Source organism: Manacus candei, unplaced genomic scaffold (genome assembly GCF_025592945.1).
Source record: "Manacus candei isolate 608988 ecotype Guabito, Panama unplaced genomic scaffold, ASM2559294v1 h1tg000131l, whole genome shotgun sequence".
In the NCBI taxonomy this organism is placed as follows: domain Eukaryota; kingdom Metazoa; phylum Chordata; class Aves; order Passeriformes; family Pipridae; genus Manacus; species Manacus candei.
In genome coordinates this window covers 658,814-682,411 of record NW_026138179.1, presented here as the reverse complement: position 1 = coordinate 682,411, position 23,598 = coordinate 658,814, and the positions used below count along the sequence as shown (strand labels likewise).

The following is a 23,598-nucleotide window of genomic DNA, read 5'->3' as shown; positions in this document are numbered from 1 at the left end:
TGCACAGGGAGAGCCTGTGCCCTCTTGATTGTGGCAGCCTCTCCAGGCTGCTCTGAGACCCAGGGATGAGCTGTGTGGAGGCTCAGCAATAAGCAGGTGCGAGATTCCAGTGACTCACTGTAGAGCAGAGGGCATGGATGGGAGGAGAGGAGCCATGCCCAGTGTCAGGGCTCTCTTCCTCTGCAGTAACTGGCATTTTCTTTGAGCTCTGCACTTGCTCGTGGGCACTGCTGGCCAGGTCAGCTGCATCCCTGGCTACATCAGAGAGCTTTGAGGTGAACTTCAACAGGAGCAGGACCACAACCAGTGCTGTGACTGTTCCTTCTCTTGCTGTTCCCATGTAAATCCACAGAGCTCTACTGATCTCAGGGAGGGTGAGAGCAGGGTAGCCACGTGCTGTAGCCTGGGGCTGATGGCTTACTCAAATTGATGAGCTCCTTGTGAAGATGGCTCTAAGTGACTCAGCTCTCAATCTGTTTAGACCAACTTCATGGATTGAGGTGGAAATTGAGCCTGAGTTAAAGTTACTCCTCACCCCCCAGGTTATGCCTGGAAAGCAGCACTTTGCCTGTGCCCATTTCATTGGCTCAAGTGGTACCTTAGTGGCAAAACCACTGACTCAGAACCACTCAGTTAAACATTTCCACCATCTGAGGGCAAGACTGGGCACTTCTGGGTTTTCGTGTGCTGCCAGATTATTGGCCCATTTCTGCAGACTGCAGTTGCTGCCTGGCATCCTCAGCTGAGCCCATTCCCCCAGCACAGGTTTGACAGCACAGGGGCTGTGGGTGTCTCAGCCCAGGAGAGGCTGAGAGCCCAGGAGAGGCTCAGGTGTGTCTGTGTTCCACGGGCACAGGCAGCTCACTCCACCTTCTCCTCCACTGTGTGCCATGGATCCAGGCAGGGAGGGAGCCCAGCATGTGTCAGCGATGGGATCCCTGGGAAAGGGTGTCTAACTGCAGGATTAGTCACAGCAGAAATTGCTGTGCTAAGCACTGGGTGTCTTTTGGCTCTGCAGATCTTTAACTTGGTGGTGGAGATGTCAGGAGAGGCTGGAGCTGGTGTTGTGACCAAGTAGCAATCCAGCAGGCAATTCACCCTGGACAATGGGTGCAAGGAACAACCCCTACCAGGTTTCTGCTCCCCTTTCCAAGCAGGTACATTAAATTACAGCTGTGTTTAACGTGCTGTTAAAGAGCAGAATACTTCCCATCCATAGGGAGCACCAAGGGGAAATGCAAAGGATTTCCTTTGAAAAAGGAATGTTGACACTAAAAGCTTCATCCTGAAGAGCTGAGGGAGAGGAGACAAGATGTTCTTGCTACAGGATCTGTTAGAGGTGCAGAGGAGGGAGACCAAAGGCTGGTTTGGGTGGTGCAGGCTGCAGAGGTTCCTGCACTGGCAGTGGGAGATAAGCATTCCTTCATAAGCAGGAAACTAATCTCCCTGTGACCAGCTCTTCCACCTGGCAGTGCAGCAAGCTGGGTTGGAGAGCAGAGTGCAAGGCTGGCACCCGGGGTACCCACCCAGCCCTGGGGTGCCTCAGGCACAGAGCTCTTTATTCTAAGGAAAGTGCTTTACATGTCCTGGCAGTTGGTGCTGTGTGAACACAGCTCTTGCACTACACCACGAAAAGGTGATCATTTGATATTCCTATGGTCACTTCTCTTCCTCTTCCCCCATATAATCTCTACTCATTATCTCTTACTTTCTCAATTTTCATGTTTTCTGCAAACAATTGTTTTGGTTGCTTTTCCCTGTAATTGATTTTTTTTTCTTCCTCTAAAACCTACCTTTCATTTTTATACACATTTTGGAGTTTCTAGTATTTTTCCTCCTGAACAGATTTTTTTTTTGTTATTTATTTCCTCCATCCTGTTTTCTTTAGCCACAGGTTTTTGCAGCTCTTACAGCTTCGTTATCCCTCTCCCAGCCTTCCCAGGAGGAGGCTGGAGCATACATCCCACTTGCCTTCCAAATGTTGACAAGACTGTTTTGGAGGATGAGTGACTGACAGACAAACACCAGCCCCAAATACTCGGAATGCTCTGTTACTAATAGCTTTATTCTTGTCAACACTGCAAGCAAAATAACCCCTGAAAGGGATAGGCCATATTTTTAGCCAACCTTAAACTCAGCTTCTAAAAAATAAGTTTATGCTCAGCTATCTGTCTCACTCCTTGCCTTCTTGTTCCCCAATCACGTATTTAGAGGACAGCTCTTCGTGTTGGGGATGCATAACCAGACTCTTGGAAGCTTGTTTTCCTCAGGCACCTGGCAGTGCCACAGGTGGGCTCTGAGGGTGACCCACAGCTTGTAGCTGAGTGGGAAGGAGGAGGCAGGAGATGCTTATCCAGGACTTTGCTCCATGTTTGGTCCCATGGCTTGGACCTGCACAAAGGGACCAAACTGGGTGAAGTTTGAACCCCACCAAAACTGATTGATAAGTGCCAGGGTTTCCCCACCAGTTGCAGTCATCACCAAATTCAAAACCTGACTGCTTCAATTTATCTTGAATGAGTTAACATTTAGAACAGCTTAGGGAAGATAAATAAGGATGTTTCTGTGCTGGCCCTGGGTGTGCATGACCTTGTCTTCCTCCTCTCCTATTGGTTTTAGGAGGAGCCAGATTAAGGAGTGATCTCTTTCAAACAGTCTTCAGTTTGTTAAGCTTGTAAACAACAGCAAGGGTGGAAACCATTGCAGGATGGATAAAGCTTAGAAATGCTGGCTGGGATTTCCCTGTGACGGTGCCTATAAGGAATGTGTGCTAGTTAACAGGGCTAATCGTTGAGTGAGCAACCTCCATCTGATTCTCCTTGCAGTTCCTCTCCCAGACAGGTCCCTCAGGTCCCCTGTTGCTCACTGAGGCCACCACAGCCTTCAGAAACACAGGCCCCTTCAAAGGCAGCTCTCACTCATTTGTAGGGGATGACATGCTTAGGGCAAACAGCTGGGAAGCAATTATTAGGGTGGAAATGGAAAGGTACACCTTTTTCTTTTATGGATTATCCCCAAAGCTCTCAGTACAGGGGGGGAAAAGCAAGACCACTAGCTTAGGGAAACAAAGAGGGATTACAGAAGTGAATGTTGCTGTACCTGAACTCAGTAATGAGGGATACCATCAAAAATGATAAAACAGCTTAGAAACAGCACCACATAAGTCCTGGTGTTGAGCACAGAGTGAGTGTGCAGTGGGCTGCTCAGTGCCCACATTGTTTTCATTGGCTTTCAAACGAGGGGATGTTTTTCCTGACATTGTCTGGTCCTGCTCCCAGTGCTGTTCAGTACTCCCATTCATGTCTGGTGTAGTAGTATAAGAAGATACAACTCCGAAGAAGATATGGCTCAAAAGAACTGGGGAGGAGCTGCAGGGGCTGCTGCAGACAGCAGCAGGAACAGAGCTGCTGAACCAGCCCAGAGAATCCAGGGGGGGAAACTCAGGAACAAGTACAAAGGTGCTGCATTTAAGAGAGAGAAACCAGATTGTCCCAGAGCTGCCTTGTATGTGCTTCACCCAATTTCAGCCAAGTTCTTTTGTGGGCACAGTCTGTACCAAGCAGGTGCCCTGTGGAAACAAACTCAGTGCTTTGGAGCCAAGAGCCCCAATCCAGGAAACCTGCCCTGGCTGGCTGCAGGAGCTGGAGCTTTCCCTCTGTGAAATCCCCTTGATCCACTGTTGTGCAGGTGTGGAGCAGAGTGGACATCCTTCCTCAAGCACCCTCTGCTTGAAGATGCCCCAGCTGCACGTTCACTCAGGAGAGGAGGAGGGCAAACCATGTCCCCTGGTTAGAGACAGACTGCTGGGAAGGCTTTTCTCTCCAAACTAAGAGGCATCTTTTCTGCTAGCAGGGCTTTTGCTGTTCTTTTGGCAGTTTCAGCTGGATATGGAAAATCCAGCCCAGCTGCAGACTTTAAGACATTGTTTTAGGACAAGACCTGTCAGGAGGAATGAGGCATTTTGATGGCGAGTGGCTTATGCTGTGACTGTCACATGTGCACAGGAGAGGCTATGTTTGCCTTTGTGCCTGCTGTCCTTTCTGTAGCTGAAAAAAGCAAGAGCCAGTGCAGTGTTTTCCTTTGGCCATTCAGCACTGAGTGTACCAATAATAGCACAGTCACATAGTCAGAGTTTAGGGGAAGGGACTGTGTCCTCTCCACAAGGGACAGGGCCCTTGCACTCTGGGGATTGTGCTGCTGCTCACATAATGAACAGAGCATGTTCCTCCAGTTCCTTTTACTCTTGGCATGAAGGTTTGGTGCCCTTGGTACCTCTCTGTGGTATGGGAATGTAAATGTGAAAGGCAGGGTCAGAATTCATATGCAAAAGCTTCCTCTAGTTTAAGAGGAAAGGTCAGAACAAATTTCTTCAACCTTCAAGAGAGTGGTGGGGTGAGGGACAACTGGGTTCACTCTTGCTCATTCCTGTTCCAGCTCCAGCCCATGGTGGTAGGTAAGTGGGTCTAGTTGGAATCCAGCTCTGCAGAATTAACACACCTTTCTGCTCCCAAATCAAGGAGAGGTTGAGGAAAAGCTTTTGGAGGCTGGGGTGAGATGCTCTCAGACCTCACAGGTTAGACAGCTCGTGATGTGATTGCATTGCAGGGCATGCCTTGGGAAGCCCCATTGCTCTTGAACTTTGCTATGAACAAACCCCCAAACCCACAGATGGCCACAAAAATCCACATTTTCCTGTCTCACAGGACACCCAGGCTGTTTGCAGTGCATGCCTGAGGACAGGACACATTGCCCAGACCAATAAAGAAAAGGAAGTTATATCAAAGGGACAATTTCTCTGCTAAAACTTGACCATCCTGCAGACCTCCAGCCACATTCCTGCCTAAGGGACTACAAGGTTTAGCAAATCTATGGAACCAAGTCTGTATGCAGGTGTGAGTGAGCATGAGACCTCAGAAGCCAAATGATGGGAATTCACCCAGTCAGAGACTTTTGCCATCATTTCTTCAGCGGATTTTCACCTGTCACAAGTTTTTTTTTAATTTCTCTGACCACTCTCAGGTTTTCATCCCTATTTTCTAAATATCTCCCATCTGTTCCCTCCGTGTGTTGTTTTCTTGAGCATTTTCTAAAGCCTGCTGAAAATCCAACAGCCCTCAAGTTCATGTTGAACTTCTGAACCTACCCCGTTCAAGTGGGTGCTAAATCAGGCAGGACAAGTCAAGCCAGCTCTAAATTCTGATGATAGCAATTGTGCTTTTGGAAAATAATTGACAAACATTCTGCATTTAGACAAAGCTTGTCTAAGGGAGAGGGAACGCTTGTATTCTGCAACCCTGGTCTGCAGAGCACCAGTGTTCAAGTAGGACATTTTAATAACATCCTTCATGGACAAGTGTTTTGCTTGGAACCCTTTTTTTCCTCCCTCCACTCAGACAATTGTCAGCGAAGGGACTCACAGGGAACAAAATGGAATTACATCTATTCAGAAAATTAGAACAGCCTGCATTTCTTTCTTTCTGTGCTGAATTCATTACTAGCGGGGCTATAATCTGCATTTTTTTGCCTGAAGCACACTCCCACTCTTACCTCTTCACAGCAATGCTGCCTTTCTCACAGATAAACAGGTCCTCCCCGAATGGATTAGAGCTCTCAGCCAAAGGCAGGCTGATGACAAGGGAAAAACAAACAAATGCATTCCCAGGGCCTGATCCAACTTTTCAGTAAGAAACTGGGGACACTCGGATTTCAGCAGAGTTTCTATCCAGCACTTAACAGCCCTTGGCTGATTGCACAGGGCCCGGGGAATCTGTGCTGGGAGGACTCAGCGTGAAGCACCTCATGTCTCCCCATCCCCTGGCAGGTACTGGGGGATCCAGCCCCTGGTTCCCCCCCAGCTGCACTGTCAGCTGGAGTCACGTTTGCTTTCCATGTGACACCATTCCTTCTGCTGCCTCAGGTTTGCAAGGCTGCATGAAGCTGGGAGTTCCTGGGTGGACAAACTGATGGAAGGCAGGATGCAAATTGCCAGAGGCAGCTCCTGAAGGGAGCAGAGTAGTGAGAGGGGACATTGTGTGAGCCAAGAGGGGACATTGTGTGAGCCAAGATTGACTTTAACATTCAAACCCCTAGAAAAAGAGAGCGAGTAAAATAAGGAAATGAGGGGCAACTGAAAGAAAAATAAGCCAGAAATATGTATGTTGAGAAAGGAAAGTACTAGGGAGGGGACAAGAGAGATCTGAATTGAATGATCAGGAAATCTTGTTGGTTGTGAGGTGGAAATAGTCCTCTGAGATGAGTCCTCTGGGTCCCCCAGCCCCGGTGCTCCCACACCAATGGACCTGTGTCACTCCTGTGCTGTTGGGTACTTCCTTCCATCCTGGCTGTTTAACCAGCCAGGTTCTTTTTATTTCTCCCACTCGATTCTTGGGTGTGCTGCAGCCAGGGACCAGTGCTTTCAGTAGTAACAGGCTCACTATTGCTTCGAATTAGGAGGACTTTTATCAGCCCTCTGCTCCTGTAATTTACCGTGGTTTAGAGTGATAATGAGGATTTGGGTATGTAAAGAAACCCTGAAGTACACATGGAAATCAACACAAGGGAGTGCAACTCTGAGCCTTGGGCATTAGTGACTGTGAATGGGTGAGTGAGTGCTCAGCACAGGAAACCAAAACAGGGGAGACAAAAGCCACACATAATCTTCCTGGGCTGGGAAATGCTGTTTATCTTATTTGTTTAAATGACTGGAGAACAGAAAGCTTTTCTTTCCTTTTGTTGCTCTGTAGCTGTGTTACAGTTTAGCCTCAGCTGTGCACAGTTGCTTGCATGACTTTGGCAAGGAAGCCTTCCTGGGCTGGTCCAGAGTGGGACTGGGAGGTGGGCTGGGGAGTCCAGGAACCGTGGGCATGAGTCCATCACCCCACCGCAGAAACCAAAGGGATCGAAGGACTCCTTTCAGTGCTGCTATGTCCGTGGAACCACAAATGAAAAACAAAGGGAGGAGAAGTTCTTAAGATTAATGTTCTTTTCGGGTAAAAAAATGTGAAATGCTTCCTTGCCAGGGATAGTTTCTAGCAACAGACATAAGCTGTGGTGACAAATACTCCTGCCAGTGTGAGTGGACAGTGGCATAACTGCACGTGCAAGTGGGGTGGGAGCTGCTGGTTTGCTACCAGATTCCATAACAGTGCAAATCGTTTGTAGCATTCTTGGCACTCAATTAGTGCTCCCATCTATAATTTCAGAAGCCTCATTCTAAGGCGGGGGGAGGAAACACATCAGGCCTGTTATTTCTGCTGGCAACGCTGGTACTAAAAATAACTGTGTGAATGACATTGTGGAAGCTGGTTTGGAGTTTGTCAATAGATAAATTTCGACTGGACAGCACGAAATATTTCTAAGGATGAAATGTGTTCTGCTGTGGATTATTATTCTTGGAGAAGAGGTGAAAGCCTCATTGCCCATGAGCTTCTAAAGCAAGAATTTAGGAATGAAGAGCAGGGAACAATCTTGCATCATGCCCTGATATCCTGAGGGACTTGGGGATCCCTGAGAGGTCCCCCCCAGTGAAGAACAACAATAGAAGCCTCACTTCCATCAGCCAGGTGGAGCAGCCCCAGCAGCTTGGTGGGGCTGCAGGGATGTGGCACAAGCTGCTGCAGAGACCCACCAGGTGACTCGTCCTGCCCATGGGAGGTGCTCCTGGCTGGCCTGGACAGACCTGTCTGCTCTCCATCCCTTGGCAGGGACAGCACCTCCACACTGTGCTCCTGTGTGGCTCAGGCTCCAGGGTGTGAGGTGAGGGCTGGGGGCCCCTCAGGATGTCACAGCCCACACTTGGAGCCTTCCCTGGCACTTTGCTTTGGTCCCAGGAGGGCCTGTTGGAGCAGTTTCAGCAGGTGCCACCTTACAGGAGTCCCCAGGAGGCCAGGACACCAAGAAGGGAGCAGCTGTGCTCTATCTGTACCTGGGCCTGGAGATGCTCACAGAACAGTTTTCCCAGGGGACCTCTGGTTCATCAGTCTCATTCCCATCTTCCCTATTCCCTTGCCCCTTTCTCAGGCTCTTGTTTGGGCATTAGTTGGGATAAATGTGATTTCCAGCTCTCCAGTTCCCAAGCAAAGACAGCTGTGCCAATCCTTCCCAAGTGGGGATGGACTTGTCCTTCCCACCTGCCTTCCCCAGCCCTGCCTGCATCCTGCCAGGGCAGCGAGCAGTTCAGTGGGAGTTACTGCATTCAAGTTGTCAATTGATTGGTTAATGAGCCACTTGTTTGCTGTAGGTTACTCAGCACTGTTGCCTCTGCTTATAGATTAGGTGCTGCTTTTTATCAGGCATTTCCCCATATCCTGTAGGTTGTAAATCTGTTAGATAGATATTAGTGAGCTACAATCATCTTGTTTAAAGGGGACACTGGCAGGACTATAAGATGCTAAATCAGCACTAACTTTTCCGTGTTTCCCAAGTTTAGATCATTGTTGTATTTGTTTCCTTTTCTTCCCACCCACATCCCCCAGAAGACACAAGTGCTCCCAGCTTGCCTCCCTAGAGCTCACAGTAGCAAAGCTGGGAGCTGTTTCTTTTCCTGGGCCTGCAGGTGAAGGGAGGGATGCTTGGCCAGAGAGGAAAGGAAAGGTTTGTGCTGTTTGGAAAACTCGAAAGCCTAGAGAAACGAAAGAGTTGTCCAAGCCTTCCCAGATGCTTTTTGGAAAAACAGAAGTCTACCCCATACTAATGGTGCCTCATCCAAATGCCAGCAGTGCACCTGCCACGTGGGTGGGGAGAGTCAAAAAGTCTGCACTCATTACACCTCAGCCTCTGTGAGTCTAATCACACCTCTCCAGAAAGGCAGTCATCATTTACACCAGGGAGAGTAAAATAATACTAGAGATAAGCTTAAACTCTGATAATCAGATGTGGAGGAAATTTCTTACGAGGCAGATTTACTGCATCTAGCTGGATGCTGTACAGGGGGGTTCAGACAGTCACTTTGAACTGCCAGGCATCTTCTCAGGTGCTCTTGGGAAAGGCTTACAGGCAAATTTGCAAATTAAATCAATAAGGAATTTCTCAGTTGAAGATAAGGACATGGGGGATGACGAAGACTGATGAAAGCAGTAGGAGGAATATACTCATTTCCTGGGATGTTTGCAGCAGGGTGGCTTCCCAGCACGATGGGCAAACACATTCACACATCTATTCAAATGTGCTCTGCTCTCAGTCATGTCTCTGCCTGGAGGGCTGAACCAGAACAGACCATCCACCCAGGGGCACCTGCTGCTGCTGCAGGGCCTGGTGGCCACAGGAGGGGAGGGGGAGAGGTGCCAGGTTGCTCGAGATGGCTTTCCCCAGGGGCTCTGGGATGGCTTTCCCCAGGGACTGGCTTCCCAGCAGGCTCTGCCTTGTTTCTTGGTAGTGCAGTGCTCCTGGGGCTCCCATTAACAGAGAATGGGCCTGGGAAGGAGAACTTAAGTGCTGGCCTGGCTCTGAGCCAGGCTTTAGATGGAAGAGTGTGTCTGGCCAGGGTACCCCAGATACTTGATTCTTGATCACTCCTTTCTCTGCTGGCAGGAGCTGCTGTGCCAAAGGCTGACATGAAGCTCTAGGAAAGTGCAGGGACCTGTGCCTCCCCCTGTGAGTGTGTGAGAGCTGTGCCTGGGGACAGGGGCACCCCACGGATCCCACCAGGGTGGCTGAGTCACCCAGGGGGGCAGGGGAGCTCCTCTGGTTCCTGCCAGTGGCCAGCCCTTGGTCTGCTGGTTTTGTAGGAGCTCTCCCAGTCAGAGCCCTGTCCCTCTCTCCCCCTGCCACCGGGAGGTCACAGGACAGCTCGTGGATCTGGTTACAAAGTGCCAGCTCACTCTGCAGAGTAAGGACAAATAATCATTTGTGGTCTCTTGGCAGTGGGTGCATTCACTGTGGCATATGTTTGTATTCTTCCACTCCTGGCAGCACCCTCCCTCCCATTCCACCCAGTGCCCCAGCAGCCTCACGGGGAGGCACTGACTGGTGTCCCAGCTCAGAGAGACAGGAGCACAGGGACACACACAGAGGGACCCCAGAGCAGGTGTCCCCTGTGCCAGGACATGCCCTGAGGCACTGAGGATGCCCAAGGTCTTAAATCCTTTTTCAAACTGTGTTGTGTTGGAACAACTTGGATGAAAAGCTTGGGGAAACACTGGAAAAAACTGTTCCTTCACCTTTTTCAGGGCAATTTTAGGTGGGAGACTCAGAGCTGAGGGCCTTCCCCCATTGCCACAGGGAAGGTACTTCTCTGGATGCGTGTACTGAATTAGACCAGTCAAGGTCTTGTTCCCCACCACTATTTTCTAAACATCAGCTGCATTTGAGAGTCCCAGAAGGGTCATTTGAATCCTCGTGGCAGGTGTCAGGGAAAGCTGTAAAAGCTGTGCATTTGTCTTCCTTTCAGATAACCTGAAGTAGTGTAGAGGTTATGATTTAAATATATCCAAATGCATGTAATTAATCACAAGTGCAACGTACCCCCTTTCTGCTGTGACACCTTATTAGCAGCGTGGGCAGACTCCTAAAACACCCTCTCTGCCATGTTTCAGCTCAAAGTCTTCAGCTTGGAAAGCCCCAGCACAGCAAGCAGGGCTGAGCAGCCAGGCTGGGAGGGCTCAGCCCCTTCACCTGGCATCAACCAGCACAGGGGCCCCAAACAGGCTCTCACAGCTCCCTTTGGGAGGCTGCCTACCCCTGCTCCATCAGAGCCATGCTTCAGCTGCAGGCAGTGACTTCCACAGGCTCCAGTAAGCACAGGCAGCAGAAACCTTTCAGCCCCATTGCCAGAAGGAACAGTCAGACAGGCAAGGTTTGGTTTTGTGCAGCCTGCAGCAGCAGGGGTGAGAGACTCCAAACTGCTGTTCCTCTGCCCAGGGCTTCTATCACACCTACACCAGACATCCCCATTTTGATTGCAAAATTTTCCATCGTTGGAGGATCCCTTGCAGTCTTCAGGGATTTTTCCCAGCAACCAGATCCTGTCCCTTGGACTGTGATCTGTGGGGTGTTGCTTGATTACATCCTCTGACGGAAAGGCAGCACATTGCAGAGCTGGGAACACCATGACTCAAAGATCTCTGAGCTGAGATTAGTGGAGGCTAATGTCAGCTTGGCAGCACACCCAGGGGCTTGTGGCAAGCACACTGCTCAGAGATGGGGCCCCTGAGCTGCAATCATGCCAGGGAAGATGGACAGGATACGAGGAATGGCATAATCGCTCTTCCCAGAATTGATTCCTTCTCGGCTTAACGTGTGGAAACATCAAAAGTACTGAAAAAAACCCATCTGCCACCAGACCTAATCAAACACATCAATTATTGCCTCAGAAAGGCAGTTGCTGCTAGATTTGATATCCCAAAAAAGCAAAGCTGCTTTAAAGCATCTTTTTATTTCAGCTGAGTGTTTTCATGACAGCACACAATTCCTAATGAGCACTAATACAGCCAGGACACACAGCAAAATGTGTCAACTGTGCAAAGATCAGCTCTAGACACAGGAGAGGAACTCCCAATCCCAATGGATTTCAGTAGAATGGAGGGCTTTGGAAGACAGGTTTGTCACATGAGGGCAAGGAACCAGGTACATCCCACCAAAGCCTTGCTTTGATCCCCTGAGAGAGCTGTGCACTGACCTGTAACGTCTGGGTAAGACACACGGGGTTGCTCTGTTCCTGCTGTGGGATTTGATGGTGGGACTGGACTGGGAGGATGAAATCCATGGGGCCATCAAGAGGCTGTGCATGGCTCGTTTCCTCTGTTGTCCACAGAATATTTGGTTATGGAGAGCAACATCTGAGAAGGTTTTGAAAGGCAAAGTCACCTTCCAGCTATCAAAACACTTCAGATGAGGCAGATGGGAAACCAAAAATATTATTTAGGTTTGGGCAGTAAAACTGACATTGAACCCATTTGCCTCATTTTTCAGGCTTTGATGATAGTTAATGACAGCTTACAGAAGTTGTAAGTGATCTAAAAAAGCCATAAAAAGCTGCTTTGTGTCCTTGTTCAGGGGATGAATTTAACAAAACCATTACCGGGCTTTAAAACACTGTTTTGACTTTCTAGAACCAGCTGTGGGATGATCCAGCTGCAGTTGGATCCCCCTTGCATCTAAGAGAACATTTAAGAGGATTAATCCCAATAATTTTAATTCAACAAAATGACCTTATGTAACATTACTGAGGAATTAATGAGAATTTCTCTCATGTGGGTCATCACCGGCCCGGTGGATTTTTTTCCCTGGGGGATCTCACTGGTCTCAGGCCGAGCGTGGACAAAGTAGATTGACCATGTAGCACATTTCATGGGCTGAGGAGACAAGTCACTTGGAGCAGGAACCCTTTTTCCTTTGCTGAATTATTTGGGAATGCACAAAAGGGAATGCAGCTGTCAGCCTCCACCGGCGCTATTTGAAACCCTTTTGGCTCTGAGGCTTTTTCCCCAGAAAAATGCAATCTTGTCTAATGCAAATGCTGCTGCAGGAATCTGTGTAGTCCAGCTGGGTTTTTTTTATTGAAAAATGTTGTGGTCTAATTGTTTTTGACTGTGTTTCTTTGCTGTTCTTACTGAGCCGAGCAGGATGCATATTAAAGCTAATTAGGTGCATGTAGGGTATTCAATATTTGATCTTAATATTAAGGCCTCAGGAGAGGGCACATTATCAAAGTTAACCAACTGCAAATTTTAGTAAAAACAAACTATACCAGTGGCCTGACATTGCATAAAATCTGAGTCTGCCCCACTCCCAGCTCGGTGTGGGACCTGTGGGGCTGGGCAGCCTCTGCTGCATCCCTGCCTGAGCCCTTTGCTTCCCATCTGGGCAGATTTGCCTCTTGGGACCATAAGACATTGATCTGGGGCAGCAAAAAGAGGGTCTGTGTGTCTCTTCTGCACCAGCAAGTGTGATGGGTTTTCCTTCTCCTGACTGCACCCTCACACTTCCATCTCTGCTGGAGGGCAAGGGCTGAGGTTTGGGTTTGGGGCTGAGTCAGGCACTAAATCCCTGCAGCTCCACGCTGGGGGCCAGGTCCTGAGCCCATGTGCATCAGAGCACCTCAGCAGCCAGCCCACAGCCTGCCCTCCCAGCAGCTCCCCAGAGCCTGGGAGCTCACTGGTACTGCCACTGTCACAGCAGTGCTTCTGGGGACCAGGACTCCTCTGGGGACCAGGGGCCAGCCATCTCTGTAGGGAAAAACTGTCATCAGGGTGACTCAGGTGGGCCAAATCACTGGGCTGGCTGACTCAGTGCACAGTTAGTCTTGCTGTGGGTGATGCTGATTGTCCTGGGTAAGCTGTGGGACAAGAGGAAACGGCCTCGAGCTGAACCAGGAGAGGTTTAAATGGGATGTTGGGAGGGATTGAAGGGGTTGTCAAGCATTTGAACAGACTGCCCAGGGAAGTGTCACCATCCCTGGACATATTTAAAAGACATGTCTCTATAGATGTGGCACTTGGGGACCTGGTTTGTTGGTGGACTTGGCCCTGCTGGGGTAACAGTTGGACTCGATGATCTTAGAGGTATTTTCCTACCTGAAGGATTCTGGGAATTTCCTGACTTTGTAGTGTTAAATTTCAAAGGATGACTATGTCCCTACTGAGATGGGTGGAGTACCAGCACAGTGGCTGACTGCTCTGCCTGCTCAGCCTTGCCTTCTTTTGAAATATCAGAACCACTGTCTTTCATTCATCAGCAGTAATTAATTACTTTCAGCATGCAGTAGACTGTTTACACTCTTGAAATTGTTTTATACACACACTTAAAAACAAAGTATTTCACTCCACTGTTTCCTGTTAAAAATGTAAATGCTGAAGCAGTGCTCACAGAGCAGAGATGGGAAGGGTCACTGGTGCATCCCAGATGTGGGGTGCAAACACCAACTCAACACCCCAGTGGATGAGGGACACACGGCAGGGACCTCAGCAGGCAGTCCAGCAAGTCATCTCTCTTCTCAGCCACAGCAGTCAACTGAAGCAGGGATCACCCTTCCAGACAGCCCAAAGACAAAATTAGGCACTGATGTAGAACTCAATTAAAAAATAATAATAATTAAAAGAAGACTACGAGCTGCTTCCAAAGAGCCACAGGGCTGCAGGGACACAGCACCACACTGGGAGTGCACTTTGGTGCACTTGTTTCTGGCTTAGGTCTGTATGAAACTGGAAGTGAAGAGTATTCTGCCTATATTTTATATACCTGAAAGCAAGCTGAAACCAGAAGTTTTGAGGAAGGTGCAGTGTGTGGCCCCTGCGTGTCTGGAAGAGAGTCATGGTTGGCTCAAGAGCTGCTCATCCACGGGCAAATACAAGGTGGCAGCAATGCCTATTTTGAGCAGACACAGGAGAGCTTCTGATAACATCATTTCCAAGCCTTTTGGCCAGCAGTTAAGGTGCAAAAGCACATGGTTGGCTCTAAAGAGACGCCGTGAAGGCATCAGGGTGACTTACATTTAGTAATTTACATTTTAGTAATTTACACTTAAATTAGGCACAAATTTAACTGCCTTAGAGGAGCAAGAATGTTTCTGCCTTGTACAGGGCCGTGAAACTTCTGCAGTGGATTGGAGTGAGCTCAGCCATCTCCAGGGCTGTAGGTTCTGGCAGCGTTTCAGTCGCCTGATGGATTTGCTTATTTTTTAACGTGAACCATCTGGTCGGTCAGAATAATATCTTTGCATGCAAGGAATACTTTGGTGGTAAGAATTCGGTTTTGAGTGACCCAAAGGTATTTCCTCCAGAAAGGAGATCTTCCTCAGCTGGGAGTCTGTCACAGGGCTCCATCAGTGTTTCTTGGACCGGTGTTGAAAGTCCAGGTTGAAAAAATTATGCTTTTTAAAATGAGCTCCATTTGCAGTTTTTAGATGACCCTGACTAGGCGAGCTGTTTTTCCTCTCAGAAAAGATGGGCATGTAGGCAAACAGTCATTTTAATCTCCATCTCAGAGAATGTCTTGTGGGAATAGGATGTACAGCCTGGCATTCAAGTGCAGCCAGGGGGGAAAGGAATGAGAGTTTAGAGAGATTTGCACCCTGTCACGGAGGTCTGAACTGTGCCTTTGCAGTCTTTGAAACACAAGGTCATGGGCATCTGTGTTGATTTAGTTTAACATAATCCAGGAGTTTTTAATCGCATTTCAGGCTATTAAATGAGTGAGAAGAGAATCACTGGAATTTAGCTTCATAACTCCCCTGTAAACAAAGTTTTTAACCTCATATCAAGATAAAAATAAATTTAAAGTAGCTGATTACCTCTAGCAGAAGATTTTCCATCAGAATCTGATCATCCCCCCTCCCTACATATTAAAATCAGATTTTTGTGCTGTTTTTCCCCATTTGCAAACAAAGGTTGCAGAGTTTTCTTCAGAATTAGATTTTTTTTCCTTTGACTCGAGCTCTGCCCATCCCCACCAGAACAGCCTGCCTGCTTCTGGTTAGGAAACAGAAAAGATTATTTTTGAAAGAAAAAGAGGGGAAGAAGGGAGAGAAAAAAAATCAGAAAAGTTGGCTGAGCAAAAACAGATTTGTATGCAGGTTGGTTCTGAGATTCTTCATGTAAAATGCCCCTTGGATCAGTCTATACCCTGAAGGTATCAGTATGAACGAGCTGAAACTCCTGGCTGAGGCACAAGGCTCTGTAGGAAAGCTGTGCAATGACCTTTCCTTACCTTAATTAGCCCAGGTGAAGGTGAGGGGCAGCACTGCTCCTGTGGAAACTGGACCCTTAATTTACATTACACCCTTCGAGTGTAATAATCTCCTGGTGATTCCTTGCCAGGTTTTCTTCAGGCACATCACTGTGATTGTAGGGATGTGCACTGATATGGGAAAACTTCATTCGGCTGGAAACATCTCGCTGATTGAAAGTAAATCACCTTAAGGTAAAACAGGAACAGTATGGGATTTATTTTCTCTGGTAGGCAGCTGGAATTCTCTATGTGTGTCTTTCACAGACAGCTTGAAGCCACACCAAGTTCCCTGAATTCCGCAGGAAATACTTTGGAGGCACTGGCTGGAGGTGCTGGAGCGGTGACGAGGGGCAGGAGGTGAGGCAGGGCTGGGGCAGGCAGGACAGGAGAGGCTGTGCAAGGGAGGGGATGGAGGGTGCCAAGAGGGGGAACAGGGGTGTCCACCAGCCCCACTGCTGAGCCTGCCACCTCCCTCCTGCTGGCACAAGGAAGACAAGTCCAGTAAGATTAAATGTCCTCAGATCAGCCGTGTTTGAAGCACTCCTTAGGACACACTCACAGGCGCCGCCTCAGAAATACAAACACTTCTGCTCCAGGGCTCCGGGAGGGCAGGTGAGGCACCAGAAGACAAGAAAAAAATGTAAACATGGTCTTCATCTGTAAATATAGAGGGGGGAAAGATGAGTAAGAATTATAGACCAGTCAGCTTCTAGAAGCTTTCAAGAGAATTGAACCATCAATCAAATAATTTGCAAGCACCTTGGAGGTAAAAAAGGGAGATAAGTGACATCCAGCATGGATGATACAAAAATGAGGCATGTTAAACTAACCTCATTTGATTTCTCAGCAGAAGCAGGAGTGGAATAGTTGCTTCCATATCTAGATTTTGGGAAGGTTTTGGCATGATCCGACTGGATTTTTATAAAATGACCTGGAAAAATAGTCCAGATAAAACTACTTCAGGTCTCACACAAACTGGATGAGTAGCACAACTCATTCCCAAAGAATACAACTGTCAGTGGCTCATGGTCAGAGCTGAGGACTCTGTCACCCAGGACTCCTCTGGGGCCAACTTCCTTCAAATTTTCATCAGTGGGAAATGGATGAAAATCCATCATTCCCCCTGGCAGTGATGAGGAGCTGGGAGAGGGGCTTCCACCTTCAAACCATGTTGGCAGGCTAGAGAAGTGAGGCCTGGGTCTAGTCTGGGGCACTGTGCCTCACAGAGGAGGAGGATACCTGCCTGGGGAAGGGGTAGGGAAGTGCCAGTGCATTCACTAAGCCTGGCTCAGGTTGGAAGAGCTGGATGGAAAGCGCCAGAATGGCTTGGCTGGGGCTGGTGTGAGGGGACAAGGGGGGCTGCAGCCTCTGCTCCGGGAAGTTTTCGGGATAGATGAACGTGACCTGGGCAAAGTGGCTCCTCGGTGGGCTCAGCCCCCAGCTCTGGGCTCAGTGCCCAGCTGAGCCCCGTCCCTGCTGTGCTGGAGCTGTCCTGGGGTCCGTCCCACCCCGGCTGGGGCAGTGTCCTCAGGGAGGGGCAGCAACATCATCTCGGGCTTTGCCTTCCTAATGCACTCGTTTGCAGTGCAGGGCTGAAGGCTTGTAAGTGCTCTGTTGAACAGAAGCCAAAGCAAGCTGCCACACAGAATGCACCCCCTGTTTCCAAGTATTTCATTTGTTTTGTAATTGAGCAATAATCGCCGAGGCACTGGGCACTTCTTCAGGATTAATGACTTGCTGGGGGACGGCAGAAGATCTCATCTGTGGTGGAACCATCTTCCCCTGCAAATACCTGCCTGTTCCTGCCATTCTGACAGGAGTACAACAACATAACGTGGCAACATGTGGGGTTTGTTGTTAGCAGCTGAGGGATGGGGAGCAGGCATTAATGGGTACCTTAGGCAATCAGGTTGCTTCAGTTGTCTCTCACCATTCCATTCAGAGCATGGTGTTTCATTAGTCACTTGGTGAATGAAATGGCTTTTTAATTGCTCAGAATCACTTTTTAAAATTACAGCATTCTCTCCCCCTTCCACAGCCCTTGGGGATCCTCTTAAATCCCTTTTCTTCCCTTGCCCTGGAGAGAATCAGTTTGGTGTGGCAAAGAGGAACCTGCCTGCAGCAGTTTTGTTTGTAGTTCAGACACAGAGAAAGATATAAGCCATTTAGAAAACAGAGGATTCACATTTTTGGTGCTGAAAACACTCTGTTCCCACAATTTGCAGGTTGCTTAAGGAGTAGCCCACCCTGCCTAAACCTTGAAAGTCTTTACAGTTTTGACACACTGCTCACTTCTGGTAGTTCCCACACTTTTTTACTGGGCACAGCTCACTACAGCACCCAAACCCCACTGCCCCTTGTGTCCTGTGGCACAGGAGCTGGCTCAAGCCACATCCCAGAGCAATAAACCTCCCAGGAGCCGTGTTGGAGCTTTAAATGTCCTCTAGGCAGTAGAGCACTGCAGCAAGCAAGAAAAAAAGGTGTATCCCAAATGGGTGAGTGGCAGCAGGAACATTTCCAAAGGGCTGTGGAAAAAGCTGCTACAGCATTTGAGCCATCGGATGGCCAAGGCAAGCAAATGGAGAAACGTTTGCAAAAAGCATGTAGGACAATAAACCAGTTCATGGTGTCCTAGCAGGCTGTGGAATGGGAGTCAGTGGGGATTTGCTCTCTCAAATATTAGGTAATGGGCTAACTGTGTGATTGATTAACCCACAGGTACTTCCTACAGCAGAACTCAACACTGGCACCCGCAGGGCTGCTCTCAGTCGCCGTGGCTGCATTCCCAGAGAGATTTCACACAGGAACAACTGGGGTGTTTTGTCTCCACTCTCTTTCTGCCCCCTTTAAAAGTAACGCTTTTATGCCTGTGCCTTGAACAGTGGCAGTGTGTTGCCCAGCTGCAGTGTGTTCCCTGAGGGATCCCAGAGCCATTCTCCATGGCTTAACTCTGCCCCTTCAGCACAAGGAGCCCTGGTACTCGACTGGGAGCTTACTGGCTTGCAGTATTTAGAAGTGAAAATGTCAGGCACAAGGCCAGAGACAGTTCAAACTCCAAGGAGGACCAAAGCTCACCTCTTTCCCCATACAGATGTTCAGCCCTCTTTCTACCTTCTCAGTTCCTGAGTTGATGTCTGTCAGTGAAAGGCAGAAACAAAGCCAGCCCAAGGTGTGGGCTCACTTCCATCTCCTCCAGCAGCTGGACCAAACAAATTCCAGCAGTATCCTCTGGAGCCATTGCACTGCCCCTTGTGCCTGATCTCACCCTTTTTTTCCCCCCTCTTATATTTTCTTCTCTTAGTTGCCCGAAAACCAACATTTAGTCTCGCTCGTCCAAAATCCAGCCCTGAGCCAACCAACCAGAACGAATGAATTATTCCTGGTGATGCTTTTGCTAACTGCCTGCCTGCCTCCCCTGGGGCCCCTGCTCTGCTGAGCTTCTTGCTGCCGTGCTCATAGCTGGGAGGAACCGGTGCTGCACAGTCTCCCTTGGATTCAAACAGGATTGATGCAGGTCCTTGTGCCTTGTGCCAACCATAACTCTTCAGGTTTGACTGCAGCTTTTGGCAAAGAACACATTTCCCAGAAGTTCAGCAACTTGTCTGAGTACCAGTAAATGACCCATGAGATTCAGTGTCGACACACAGCTCTGCTGCCCCCCACTCCTTCCCTGTTACTCCAATGCTGCTGTTCCAAACCTCGGCACGAGCACTGGACTCGTGCAAAATCAAAGCTACAGGGTACAAGGTCTGCTGTTGCCCATAACTCCATCAAAATCCAAACTAGCTTTGACAAATCAGCAAGTCTGGATTTAGTAAGTCAGACAGGTTTTCATCCACCCCTGTTCAGCTCAGCCTAGGTGGGGTGAACCAGCAGCTCCTTGTGCTGTTTCCAGCTCACCAGCACCATTCCCCTTTCCTGGAGGGTACCCCCACAGAGGGCTCTGCCTAGTTCCTCACATCAGTAGCTTAAAAGTTTCCTAGTCACCAAATAATTTGAATTCTTGTCTGTCTGAGGCTGTCTTTGCTTGTAGTCATATTTTTTTGCGACCCAGGGGCTGTTCAGCAGCTCTTCCCAGGAGCTGAGTGTTCAGTGTTGAGTGAGCCAAGGTTGTGGTGGGGACAGCAGAGAGTCAGTCACTTTGTGTTAGGAAACCTTTCTGTGAGTTTCCCACCAGGGGAAGGAGATCTCTTGTCTTGGTCAGCATGTTTCTACCAGCCTTGCTCTTCATGTAGTCATCTGTTAATAACACAGGGCTGGCATCCAGCCCTGCCCTCCATCCCAGCACTGTATCCATGGCAAGCTCATGGTGATCCCCACCAGTGCTCCCTCTCCCCTGGGAGGTGCCAGCACTGCTCGGGACCTTCAGTTGTGTGTGTCTGGTTTAGAAAAAAAGGCATCAAAAATCCTGTTCCTGACAGGGTGCTTGGTTTTCTCAGCGACCAGATCTGTTACTGAAAGACTCTCTGTTGTCCAGGGACATCTGAGGATGAGCAAACAAGGATTTCATTTTAGCTAAGCAGATCATCCTCTCTTCTGACATTTAAGACAGGATCATAACTTATGTCTTCACTGGGAAGAATTGTCAAACACAATTAGCTCTGCAAATCCTAGCTGTTTTCTAGACACGTCCAGGCTTAGTTCTAGAGTTACTTAGAGATGAACAAATTACAGGGGTCAGTCTTCTGATCTGAGCAAGGGACTGCAAGAACTCCCTCCATCAGATAGTTTTGGGACTCACTCCACATAGTTCCTTTGTGGAGTTACACAGAGACCAAGGCACGGAGCATCCTGTGTGCAGAGCTGATGGGACTGGGGGTCCCGTTCCCATCTTGCTTTGGGAAGGGATAACACAGCACACCTTGAGGCAACAAAAATCCCAGCACTGTTTCAAAGGGGAAGGAAGGAGGGCAAAGGAGATGGGGAGGGTTGCAAATACTTTAAATGCTACATAACTAAGTCACTTCCCCTCTCCATGCTGTGTCTCCAGGCGTACCTGGGATATTTCTACTCTAGTTCCTTCCATAAGGCACCTCAGGAGTTCCTGTTTAAAGGACTAGACAAGAAATAGGGGTTTCTATCATTTGTTTCAGTGGTTAAGATCTGATCTGGTGGTCACTATAAGCATTGAACACATTTCCATAGCCCTTGACTGGGAAGGTAATGTGGGATCTGGAAACCTCCCCCCTGTGACCAGTGAGCGTGTGAACACGAGGTGCTCCAGGTTCCAGTGCTTGCAGAAAACCTCTCTGAGAGAGAGCAAAAGGGATGCTAATTCCAGCACTGGGCTCAGACACTACCGGTGAACAACCAGAAAGGTTTAAAAAGAAATGCTGACTAAATTAAGCAAATCAAGCGAGCAGATGTGCTCTTCAGAAGGGCACAGCTGCCTTTTGAATGTCTCCCCCGCTGAAATTACATTCTCAAGAGTTTTTTGTCCTTTGCATTTTCTTCAGGATCATCCACGAGGATGGCTTCTCTGGGGAAGACGTGAAGCAGTACAAGCCAGTGGTCTACAGCAACACTATCCAGTCCCTGGCAGCGATTGTCCGTGCCATGGACACCCTGGGCATCGAGTACGGCGACAAGGAGCGACGGGTGAGTGACAGTCACCCTGCCTGGGCACAGGCAGCTGGGTGCCTGCAGAGCACAGTCTCAGTACCTTGGAGGGAAGAGGAGGGAGGGGAGGATATTTCCATCCCCACTGTGTGCCTGTTGCACCAACAGAGGCACAGTTCCACTCACTGTTCCATCTGTGCCCCCGTGCTGGGAAGGGCAGCCCCGTGTCACCACAGCCACGCTCTCTCATGCCCTGGCACCAGCCAGGCCAGGGCAAAACACCAGTCTGCTGTCTAGGGGTGGCCTGGACAGAGGTACCCACAGACCTGGGGAAACAGGGAAAACATGGAAGCCTTGCTGCTGTTCCAAGCCCTTCCACCAGCCTGCTCATGTAGGAAAGCTTTTAGGATTGACTTGATTGGGGCTCGACTGGCTTTTACTCACACATCCCCCATTTAAGTGTACCCAAACAGCAACTTCCCATGAAAACAAGGGGATATTTTACTTCAGGGAGGTTGGTATGGACAGGCTCTTAGGCAGCAGCATTGGCATGTGTCTTATCAGAACAGCTATGTGATGCCTGGCAGCCTCTGGTGCCACACACCTAGGCCAGCCTGCCCTTTTACAGTTGCTGCTCTGTGGTTACTTTCACCAGCTCTCTATTTTTAAACAGTGGCTCCTCTGTGAGGTGCCCCTGCCAGCCTCTGCCTTGCCTTTTTGCATTTTTGGCTCAGACCAAGCCCACACAGAGAAACCCAGAGCCCTCGAGAGGAGTCAAGACCTCCCTTTTTGCATGCTGCCATCCCAGAGAAAGTAAAACTACTTGGTTTCACTGGAAATAAAATAATTTCATATTTAAGCCCAGGTAAAAGCAAAGTCCTATATGCCACTGAGTTTGTCATGACTATTTTTAGGTAGCTCTCAAGTGACAGATGTATGACATACCCCCAACTCCTTATCTGAGGGTTGATAATAGAAGCATTCACTAGCAGGGATGCCAAAATCCCGCTGTGGTGTCACTGCATGAGGAGGTGCCTTATTTCTCCCGGTTGCAAAGAGGTATTTTGATTTCTTTGCATCTGGGGATTTTCTCCTGAATCCTGGAGACATTTCTGTCCCAAAGGTGGAGCCGATCCCCTAATGGAGTTCCTGTGAGGCTGCCGAGAGCTAACGCTGATGGCTCCCAACCCAACACATTAATCTGTTGATTACTGGGTGACTCAGCTCTCAGCAAGGCAACGTATCTCGTCTCAGCTAAAAACCTGTGCCCAGGAAAACAGAAACAAATCGTTCTCCGTGTCTGATAAACAGTCTGTGGCAGACAGCATTAAAATATAAAATTTCTTCTTTTTTTTTTTTTTTTTTTTTTAAAAATGCCCGAAGTCCCAACGTGAGGAGGGAAAGCTCATCACTGCTCTAGTGCCAGGCCTGGCACAGCGTGCCAGGGGGAGGGGGAGAGCTGTCATCAGCACTGCCAGGAACGAGAGGTGGGGTGCTGGTCTGCACAACATGTCGTGCTCGTTCATATTCCGATGGAAAAGACTCCAAATGTCCCTGGGATCATGTGATAAATGGGGCTGGAGAGGAGCTCAGGAGGGGTCTAGCCCAGCCTCCTGCTCAGACAAGGTTAGCTCGGAGGTCAAACCAGGTTGCTCAGGGCTCTACCCAGCTGGGTCTGAAATCCTTCAAGGATGGAGCTTCTGTGGGCAACCTGCTCCTCTGCTGTGCTGTCCTCAGGATGGAAGGGTCTGTCCTCACATCAGTGTGAACCACTCTTGTTTCAGTCTGTGTTGTGTGGCTGTAGGGGTCCAGTGTTACACCTTGCAAAGTGAAAGCAAGTCAGATGGAGCTCTCCCCAGCCTAGTTTCCCCTAAGGTATGTAGTCCTGGAGGAGTTACTGCTGTCCTGCTGGCTGTGTCAGACCAGCCTGCCACAAACCACTCCAAACCAAACCACAGCTGGGGGGGCTGATTCAGAGTCTCTGCTCCCTTCGTAGATGGCAGAAATATTTCTTCATCCAGCAGCAGACAAAGGGGAAGGAAACTGAGTCTCTCAGGCCATGATCTTCCACTTGGCTCTTTTCTCTCAGGCCACCTCCACAGAAAGTTGCTGGTATTAGCATGAAATAGTATTTATTTTAATCTTACAAAGAAGCACATGGCTTCTGCTACCCTGCTTTTGTTATTAATGCACAGCTGCTACAAAGAGGGGCCATTAAACAGGCGATTTGTTGAGTATTATGCTACGTGGTTCATCCCTTTTCAAGCAAAGCTTTTCTATTTTAAAAGTCATTCCTCAGCCAAGGGTTTCCAACACAAATCTTTTAGTGGGGGATTTTCCCCTACTCATCACTTAAGCCCCCAGGAGAAGAGAGCT

At 48.9% G+C, this 23,598-nt stretch overlaps 1 protein-coding gene across 2 annotated transcripts in view; it reads left to right on the top strand.

Annotated features, from left to right (window-relative positions):
• The window catches only part of GNAO1 (G protein subunit alpha o1), a 135,790-nt gene that overhangs the window by 24,439 nt on the left and 87,753 nt on the right, over positions 1–23,598 (top strand). For both annotated transcript variants that reach the window (XM_051771243.1, XM_051771244.1), the window contains exon 3: positions 21,120–21,261. In XM_051771243.1, the coding sequence (XP_051627203.1) occupies positions 21,120–21,261 (142 nt within the window). The remainder of the gene's footprint in view (positions 1–21,119; positions 21,262–23,598) is intronic.